We start from the raw sequence: 10,109 nt of genomic DNA, 5'->3' as shown, positions 1-10,109 counted from the left end.
GGAGATTTGTTAACACGAACTAGGGTGGGGGGTCGGCAATTTTAACATATAAATATATTAATAAATTATGTTTAAAAATTATGGGAAAGGGTGGGGGTGGGAATTGGGGGTTGGGGTTATTGATTTTGTACATAAAATGGGGACGGCACTTACTTTGTACATAAATACAGGGGGTCATATCTCTCTCTCCAGGGGCGGATACAGCTTTTTTAGAAGGGGTGTGGGGTGTGTGCACAATTCACTTTCACGAGTGTTTCAATGGTCATTTAATCATCTTTCAGGACAAAATGGGGTCCTACGCGCTCTCTCTCTCTCTCTCTCATTCTCTCTCTCTCACACACACCCCACACACACACCTAGCCATAAATTATGAACGGTCCCTAAGATGATTACACAATTCCAGGAAATATTTGTTCTTGTAAGTAACAAGTAACAAGTCTCCCAACATGATCTCATTACTGCACACCTGAAATATGACGCTAGTTCCGTCACCCATCCCATCTGGAGTGACGGGACAACAAATCCAGTGCTTCTCAACCCGGACAGACTGTATTATATAAAGCCCGACCGCCATCCTAGCAGATAGTCAGTTTCCAGTCGTCCCAGACTCAACGCGCAACCTCGCGATAACTCGCAGTATCCCTTGCTCTGTAGTATAGTCAGTCGGTGTGTACGGACCGTTTCTATTGGTTTCAAACATGGACGCGTATGAAGGAAAATGGGAAATTCTCCCTGCAGAAGCAACAGGATTTGACGAATTCAGTGCCGCCATAGGTAAGTTTTTTACTAAATCTTAATATTGTAAACAAACATACCACGCACGAGCATCAGTGAAACCTTGAATTCCTGTCGACTGGAAAACAATTGTGTGTGTCTTCAGCAGTGCTGACCTTATGCCAAAGTTAGGTTGTTGAACTTACATGAACGAATGACCATGTAAGTAAATATTCAGTTGTTTGTTAGTTGTCTAACACATAATAATCGAAGCATACAATCTGATGATTGTCATCGTGAGCATTGATTTACGGATTCCACGACCAAATCAAAGTTTGACCACGATCCCATTAGTCGAGTGTAACATAGATTGAGTTTTCGTTTGTTATTATTTCTTAAGGAATATTATTGACAGGCTGAATATTAATCTTATTTTTAGACTTCCCGCTCACTCAAACTTAAATTCGTTTTCTACTAAGGCTGAAAAAACTGTCATCATTTCGTAATTGACAAATTTGCGATGAAGAGTTGCTTTGTAGATACAAATTCAAACAACTCGAAAGAACTCGCAAAAAAACATGCAAACGGTGAGATACAAAGCTAGTGTTGACGGTGATGGGAACGCTGCAACAGCAGCAACGGTAACGTGCCCTGCCCTAACGTCCCGACGAGATTTACCAGATAATATGTGTACAGAAGGCCTGCAAGCACTTCACTGTCAAACAGTAATGCTGACTTATTTAGAAAAAAATCCAAAGTGTTTATGTCTTGGAAAAAATAATCAAACTGCCAAGAGCAGATTCTAAAGTGTTTTATAGGTCGTTCCTCCGAAAACCGTCAAACCCATCATGGGGGACAACCACCTCTTCCCTTCCTACACTGATAACTGGTTGCGACGAAAACCCATATTCACTCAAAATGTCCACATCCATTATTTAAATGTAAGTCGATATACAGCGTCAGTGACTAGTGGCACCAGACAGCATTGCCATGGTTTTCAGGCAATCCACACCAAACTATGCCATCGTCTGCTCACATTCCGCAGACGACAAAAGCTGTTTGATTCACATCATATGCCAGAAGGATAGATTTCTGTTCGGCCGATCCCAATGGCCCGCTTCGCTTTATTGTTGATTGACTGTGGTCTGCGGCAGGAAATTGGCATTGTTTATGTTCATCTGAGGCTTCTCACATGAAGTCAGACTAGTTGTCGGGGAACCTATGGCAACATGCTGAGGCGAGAATGCTGGGAAGATCCTGAGACGCGGACGGAAGTCGGCGGAACCTTTAGAATGTAAACGTTGCTGAGACTATTACAAGAAGTACATCTCATATGTGTGCCCCTTTAACATTTGTAAATTGACACGACTCCCAAGGCCGAAAGCTATGAATGCACAATGCAATTTTAGAAAGTGGCTCAGAATGAGTAATCCCAAATATTACATTTGATATTACTTGTTACATTTGACCTCTTTCTAAATGACATTGTGTATTCATAACTCTCGGCCGCGGTAGCCGTGCCAATTTACACTTTTCTCTAGGGATACTCAGAGTATGTGATCTAAACTGCCAGTTGCCAGACTTCCATTTTAGTGAACAACCCGGTTGGTTGACAGGTGGCGCATTGTCGGCGCTTCACACCCGAAGATAATGCCTCAAGACTCGTCATGGAAGTTGCCGCATCCGAAATAAAATTGGAGCTTTAACAGATACGTGGATTTATCTGTCAAGATTGTATGTGAGGTATTTCCTATACTGGGTAGCCAGTGACAAACGGCTTTTAGACGAGTGAGTTTAGTTTTACGCCGCACTCAGCAATATTCCAGCTATAATGAATGAATGAATGAATGTCTTTATTTCCTCCAGATAGGTCCGAAGATCCTCAAAACATCATGGTTATATAATTATATAATTAACAGAATACTCAACAAACATACACACACACATATATATATATACATAAACATGCATAGAATATGGGAACATTTCCCCAAATATATACAGGTTATTAGCAGTCAGGTATTGGCTAGATTATTACCACAAGTAATTGAGAATATCTTTTAGTTTATACAGATACTTTGAGAATTCTAAAATAGTGAAATGCCTTGTTATTTCATCAATATCATTGTTATTGGCCCCAAGAAAGAATGCCAGCATGTCATGCTCTTCCATCATCTCTATTTTGATATACATGTCAATATCAAGATTATCGATTAGAGTTGAGAAAAATACATCTCTCTCTGAAAGTAGAGATACACAGTTTAGTATAACATGGTGATAGAAATCGTTAGCGAAGGTATTACATTTTTTTACATTCTTTTGATAGTTTGCTTCCGGATCCAATCCTTATTACATATTGCAATTCTTCTCTCAGTTCTGGATATAAAAATACCATGCTGTATAACACATGAGGTGAAAGTGCTGTATGGATTTTAGAATATCGAGACAAGTCAGCTCTGCATGATAGTTTATATTTCCAAACTTCTTCCTCGTGGTTACTGATTTCATTTACTACAATCTTTCTCCACTTATGTTTCGCCGGGAATTCTCCTGTGCAGATGTAGTCAAATACATAATGAAGTAAGTTATATTTCTTAGCTGTTGAAAGAAGTACTCCACATAAACTGTCTAAGTTCTTGGTATGAGAATAATAGAGTGAGGTAGATGCACAAAAGATTGTTTTACAGATTGGGACACATGATAAGTTACAGAGACGCCCAAGCAGCTGTAGTCTGCATTTATCTATATAGCCGACCATGCTCCAGAGTCCTAGATCAGCAATGGTGGCGTCAGTAGGAGAGCGTTTATCAAAACCTTGTACAATCCTGGCAAAGTAGCGCTGAGTGCTTTCAGTTAGTTCAAGGCCTTTACCATGGAGATTGGGTAGTAATTCACAGCCATAAAAACTCGTTGTTAATATCATTCTTTTCCATATCTTAATACTTGAATACTGATGCAAATCCCTACTGTTTAGACCAACAGAGAGGAGGGAATTAACAGTGCGCCTTGCTTTAGTACAGCTCTCCTCAATATATAGTTTAAAAGAAAGATTACTTTGGAGAAGAACACCCGCGTACTTTACACTATCAGACAGGGGTATGTCATGATCTCCAAGATGATAAGCATGCATACGCATTAGTTGCTTCTTTTTTTGAAACACCACAATGTTACTTTTTGATGCATTATAGGTTAATCGCCATTTGGATGCGTAATTAACAACTGTGTCTAAAGCTAGTTGTAGACTTTTAGGGCTGTAACTAATAAGTGTAGTATCATCAGCAAGTAGTACACATGGATCTACGCATTTGAGATACGATGACATGTGTCAGCCAAGTCAGCGAGCCTGACCACCCGATCTCGTTAGTCGCATCTTACGACAAGCATGGGCTACTGAAGATCAATTCTAACCCGGATCTTCACGGGATGGTTAGCATAGGTTACTGAAGACCAATTCTAACCCTGATCTTCACGGGTTGGTCCCTTGAAATGGGAACGAGTATACGTAATGGCGGACAACTCCAAGATTTGGTGTCACCAGAACCGGAATGTTTGGACACCTGGTCCCTAGAGATGAAAGGGTGTTAGGTATATATGGTCTTGACAACCGATGTGTAAAATGTGTTCGTAAAGCTTGATAAAACAGTCCTCGGCCATCATACCAAGATGATGTGTAAATCAATTTACGTCACCTTGGCAACAAATGTGTGACAGCAACCTCCACCACACGGCCAGTTGTTCAGAAGTAGAGTGTCAGAACAGACCACCAGGGTCCCGATCCACAAAACGTTCGTAGCGCTACGACATTCGTAAGCCTATGACAAACTAGGACAGGTCGTAACGCTACGAACGCTTTGAGGATCGGGCACCCAGGAATCGACTGCACAGCAGATATCCGAATTTGTAGACTAACAACTAGTCTCTGACAAGAACATTTTTAACAGAAAAATGCTCATAGTAAAAAAAAATATAATGAAAAGGAATCCTGTGACTTTCTTCCTGAAGCTGTGGAAATCTAGACTTGCCACATTTTCCAGACTTGCGAGGGCGTTCTTGGATTCATTTGCTTCCGGGTCTGTATGACAGACTACCGAATTGGTCTATCCTGTCATGCCGATTCAATCCCTGGGTCGTCTGTGTTTTTACCATATATCTGAAAGTGTTTTAGGGACAGCACTAAGCCTATGGATACTTTCCCCATTGCGGAGTAGTTGCACTGGTTCCAGTTAAACTTACGAGAGAAATATAACTGGCCGGATGAAGTAGAACATCAGTGGTGCACCGTCAACAGTCAGTTTGATCGGTTTATTGAACCTAGGATCCGCTAGTACTGACAACAAAGTTCTTAGGGTATCGACAGCAAGGGTGTACGGTGTAGTCCACTCAAACTTCATGTTCTTCAAAAGTGCTGTTTGGAGCGCTGGTACGGAAACTTCTGTAATAACCCGCCATATCGAGAAGACGGCGCATTTCCTTGTTTGTATGCGGCGTAAGAAAGTTCATGCTGCCTTCCGCATTAGGTGTCTTGGGCGCGTGATCCTGTGACCGTGTGACCGTGTGACCGTGTGACCGTGTGACCGTGTCACATGCTACAACGAGCGCTTGTCTAAGTTGACCGTGAGGTTAGGAGACTGGAGTCGATCTAGCGCTTGCCCAAGAGTTGCTACGTGATCTCTCAGGGGGTGTGAAAATATGACGACGTCGCCGAAGTAGACGCTCACGTCGGTAATGTCAGCCAGAAATAGATTCATCCCTGGAATGCTGCGACCACTGTCTCCAGGAGTCGCTTCATATAGCGACGTTCAGAAAGACCGCCATCATATGCATATAGACGGAGGATTGCTGTATCACCCAGTGGGTATGGGTCACTGGTCTAGATCTGTGGGCATGTGCTCTTGTCCGTGTCATCGGGCATGTATCATTTGTCTGGGTCATTGGAAATGTATCACTTGTCTGGGTCATTGGAAATGTATCACTTGTCTGGGTCATTGGAAATGTATCACTTGTCTGGGTCATTGGACATGTATCACTTGTCCGGGTCATTGGATATGTATCACTTGTCTGGGTCATTGGACATGTATCACTTGTCTGGTTAATCGGGGTTTATAATCATTTTTCCCGACACACGCTTAGTCCCTAAAAATATATGATTTGGAAAGTAAAAATTGAAAAGGAGCCCCAGTGAGTTGAGAGAACCTGGGGAAATCTAGCCTTGCTTCATTTTGGGGCTTTAGCATTGCAGGAAGGGCAAGGCCCTAGGGAAAGTAATGTGGTTCAGGGACTGTGAGACAGATTACTGTAAAGATAGACGTCAGTAATTATACGCCTAAAAGATGAGAGCTATACTGTATGTGTCGGTTGCACAAGCTTACAGCGTGAGTCAGCTATTCAAGACTCCACTTAACTTCCTGCTTGTGATTTCTGTTTTCATCAGACAGCTGTGGTATTTTCTAAGCTCACAAAGCGAGTTATGGAAACATGTTCTCGAGTCATCAAGGGGCGGTGGGATAGCCTGGTGGTTAAAGTGTTCGCTCGTCACGCCGAAGACCCGGGTTCGATTCCCCGCATGGGTACAATGTGTGAAGGCCATTTCTGGTGTCCCCCGCCGTGATATTGCTGGAATATTGCTAAAAGTGGCATAAAACTCTACTCACTCACTCGCTCGAGTCATCAGCCCTGGATATGGCTTGGGCGGTCAGACTTTGCTGATCCCTTGTCGTCATAACCCGAGAGAGTCGGGAATCTTTCATAATATCAAGCACTGGTTTGGCTGAACACACAATGAACAGGCTGCTGTCATGTAGATGAGTAGGGCGTTACCTAACAACCAACTGCATCCCTGTAGCAGCGTCCGAAATAATTTCCAATTTTTGCAAGCCAGTCGGGCCAGCTATGCCTGGAAGTTACTAGCCCACAAAATAATTCTTTAGTCCGAAATTTGAATGTAGAAACGGGCAACATCATTAAGATGCTAAAAATATGTTAACATTTTTTTATCAGGCCATAATCTTTCATGATTAAAAGTGTGTTATAACTTAACAAGTCGGAGAGAGTGATATATTTACAAAATGACCCAATGAATATTCACTGGCCAGTCGGGCTACTCACTGTGGAGATTTACCGACCCTACTGGATTTTTACCAGCCACGGGCTAGCGGGCCAGTGGCTATTTCGCACACTGCCCTGTAGGCTGTATGTCTCACGGTCACCTCCCTGCAATGCTGAAGCATTAATTGAAGCAAGCCTAGATTTTCCCTGAATTTCCCAACTCACAAGGGCTCCGACCCGTGAAGGTCCGGGTTAGAATGAACCTTCAGTAACCCATGCTTGTCGTAAGAGGCGACTAGGGTGGTCAGAGGTGGTCAGGCTCGCTGACTTGTTTGACACATGCCATCGGTTCCCAATTGCGCAGATCGATGCTCATGCTGTTGATCACTGGACTGTCTGGTCCAGACTCGATTATTTACAGACCACCGCCATATAAATTTAGCTGGAATATTGCTGGGTGCGGCGTAAAACTAAACTCACTGACTCACTCACAAAGGCTGCTTTTTCAATTTAGATGGGTTTATTTGTAGCTATCAATAAGGGACTAGGCGTTAGTCTACCCTGTGGGTTGTTATATTTTTCGTTTTATTCCAGGAGTTCCTGAAGAAAAACGGAACCTGATGAAGAACCTGGTATATGTGGTGGAGTACAACAAGGACGGCGACAACTGGAATGTCAGTTTACAAGTACAGGGGTCCGACCAGCCCATGAACTTCTCGTGGACACCGGGGGTTGAGTTCGAGTACGCGGGACTTGATGGTACCACCATGAGGGTACGTATATACCTGCTGGGAGTCACCTGTGCCAGTCGCTTGTCTGTAGGACTCTGGTACGGGTTACGAATCCTTGGGCTTGGTTAGTGCATGCATGAATCTGATTATGATTTTCACTATTGCCATGCTGCTGAACTCTTCTTGGCTGAGATCGCAAATGTTTGGTTGTGGTTAGTGTTTCTTTGAATCTTAGGTGATCAAAAGTATTTAATCGATACCAGTCATAATCATTTCGATGAATAAATGTATAAATTGTACACATTTCTTAACCAAGGTGCTTAAAATGGGTAGAATAATGGGGAAATGTAAATACTTGATACGTGATATAAATCATGACATGAGTTAAACGGAACACTTTGTTACAGAGCACCATAAAATGGGATGGAAGTGCTTGCCATGAGGACCACGCCTCTGTTACTGGAAAGTGGACCTCGGTCAGAAGTGTGGACGGAGATTCAATGACACTGGTCAGTTACTTGGTAACTTGGTAACAGGTTACTTGTTTCTTGAAAACAACACTAGCCCGGTCACCAGTTATAAAATCCTGAGGCAGTGGGATACATCTGTTGTGATGATCACTCGTTGATATGATTCATGTCAGATCGCCCTGTCAAATACACCGCGGGCCGTGGGGTAGCCTAGTGGTTACGGCGTTGGCTCGTCACGCCGAAAACCCAGGTTCGATTCCCAGCATGGGTACAATGTGTGAAACCTATTTCCGGTGTCCCCCGCGTTGATATTGCTGAAATATTGCTGAAAGCGGCGTAAAATCATACTCACTCACTCCCACATTTCTGGGCGACATGCCCTATTTTCACTTTTTAAAATTTTCAAACAAAGGGAGGTAAGAATTGTTCTTTGCGTATACTTTACGGAAGCCTTTTAGGGCCATTTCCTTTTCTTTTTCTTCTTGAAATGTCAAGATGCTAAGTTGAAATTTCAAGATATATATTATGTTGAAATTTCATGTAAAAGGGTTTGAAATTTCAAGATATGAAGTTGAAATTTCGGCTTGGTATCTTAAAATGTCAACAACAAAAAATAGAACTCCCCCCCAAAAACACACACCCCCAAACCTCCAAAAACTAAAAGGCCTAAAAGGCTTCCATAATACTTTGCTATAGCATGGATTAATAGGCTAAGAAAAGGCTCTAATCAGCCGATATTGGATATTTCAAGCAAATATATGGCGTGTCGCCTAGCAGTGGAGGCCACCATTGTGCAGTCCTTGCCTAATGAAGCGCTAGCGCAGCATATAGAGGGAAACAGGTTGACCCAGGCTCATATTTCGGCGTTTTGTTAGTCTGTCCTAGACCAGAAATAGTCTCTGAACATGTATTAGTCTCTGAAATTGCATAATTCTAATTAATGAAAGAAACAAATTGTTTTACCAAATAAAATACTTGGTGGAAGGGAACATACCATGGTTCAGAGTGTGAGGGAAGAAACCTCTCCCGGAATTGACTGAGTTACATCCGGCCTTGCAAATTGATGGGGAAAAACGGACTGCTCACGATTTCATTGTACAGGTACATCATATGAATAAAACAGAATGTATCCACTGTTGCATTATTCAAATACTCAAATACTTGTTTTCAGACATCTGAAAGCAGTGGCGTCAGCATGGTTCAGAAGTTTAAACGTGTCTGATGTCAGCGGAACCACACAACCATGAAACCTTTGACGTGGCCATGTTTGAAGAGGTATCACGGGTACCTGGCCTAAGTTTGAAATATTCGCGATTGTGATTGGCTGACAATGCACATTTGCATCGTCATTGGTGTATGCTTCATATTGTTGCAATGACAACTGCCAGTGTATGCTCTGGGGAACAAAAGATGCATTTCATGAGTGCAGTACTCTTTTTATGAACGATATCAAGAGTTTACCATTTATTTCACGACTATTTCTTTATATTTGGGTTGACAATATAAACAACGTCCCATTGATTAGTGTCGAGTTCGCCCGAGGTTCAATGTTGTTTAAAATTACATAACAAAGCGCTAGAAATTCTGAATCTTTTAAGCGGAAAGGATGTATTCATGTCTACTGAAACTGGCAGTGGTTGACGTTGCTTGGTAATACGAGTAACCTCCCTTATCCTTTTCCCTTCCCTCGGCGTTTGATTTGTCAGCAGCATGAAAATCACGAATTCGAAGGTCCATTTAGGTTTACTACAATGTGATCACATGCTCGATATGCCCGGTCTGTCGTCTGGTGGTACAAATGTATGCTATTAATGTAAAGCTTGGTTGAACAACAACTCGAGTGTCATGTATCCGCCTTGTTCACACTGAACGCATATAACATTTGTCCTGATCGTGAATGTCGTAATGCATTGTTCGTTCATGTATAATCTCCAGTCATGTGTTCAACCTTCTTAATTCCGTTTACTGTTATTGAGAAATGTAAACATTAATATTACTGTCACAAAGTTTGCTAACTGTACGACCATTTATCATTCGGTTAAATTAATGATTAATATGTTTTGCTCATTTTATGTCTTTGGTAGCGACAATACCGGTAACAACATTGCATCATTATTTTATGCGTGATAATAAATTTTCATTCTGTTCA

The 10,109-nt window shown here is 42.1% G+C and overlaps 1 protein-coding gene across 1 annotated transcript; it reads left to right on the top strand.

Moving 5' to 3' along the window:
• Positions 1–507: 507 nt before the first annotated feature.
• On the top strand, positions 508–10,109 carry LOC124266172 (fatty acid-binding protein 2, liver-like). The gene is made up of 4 exons (XM_046700975.1): positions 508–774; positions 7,354–7,532; positions 7,898–7,999; positions 9,132–10,109. The coding sequence occupies exons 1-4, from the start codon at positions 699–701 to the stop codon at positions 9,180–9,182; spliced, it is 408 nt and encodes a 135-aa protein (XP_046556931.1). The 5' UTR covers positions 508–698; the 3' UTR covers positions 9,183–10,109.

Source organism: Haliotis rubra, unplaced genomic scaffold (assembly GCF_003918875.1).
Source record: "Haliotis rubra isolate DU_JTF1 unplaced genomic scaffold, ASM391887v1 Scf1236, whole genome shotgun sequence".
Classification (NCBI taxonomy): Eukaryota; Metazoa; Mollusca; class Gastropoda; order Lepetellida; family Haliotidae; genus Haliotis; species Haliotis rubra.
The sequence above is the reverse complement of the archived record's forward strand: the minus strand, read 5'-3'. Positions and strand labels throughout refer to the sequence as shown.

What these genes read in the sequence shown, in the direction of transcription:
- LOC124266172 (XM_046700975.1), top strand. Translation starts at nt 699, where the DNA reads ATGGACGCGTATGAAGGAAAATGGGAAATTCTCCCTGCAGAAGCAACA. An exon ending in TTGATGGTACCACCATGAGG is followed by an intron (nt 7,533 to 7,897) that starts GTACGTATATAC and finishes ACTTTGTTACAG; the next exon opens with AGCACCATAAAATGGGATGG. An exon ending in ACGGAGATTCAATGACACTG is followed by an intron (nt 8,000 to 9,131) that starts GTCAGTTACTTG and finishes ACTTGTTTTCAG; the next exon opens with ACATCTGAAAGCAGTGGCGT.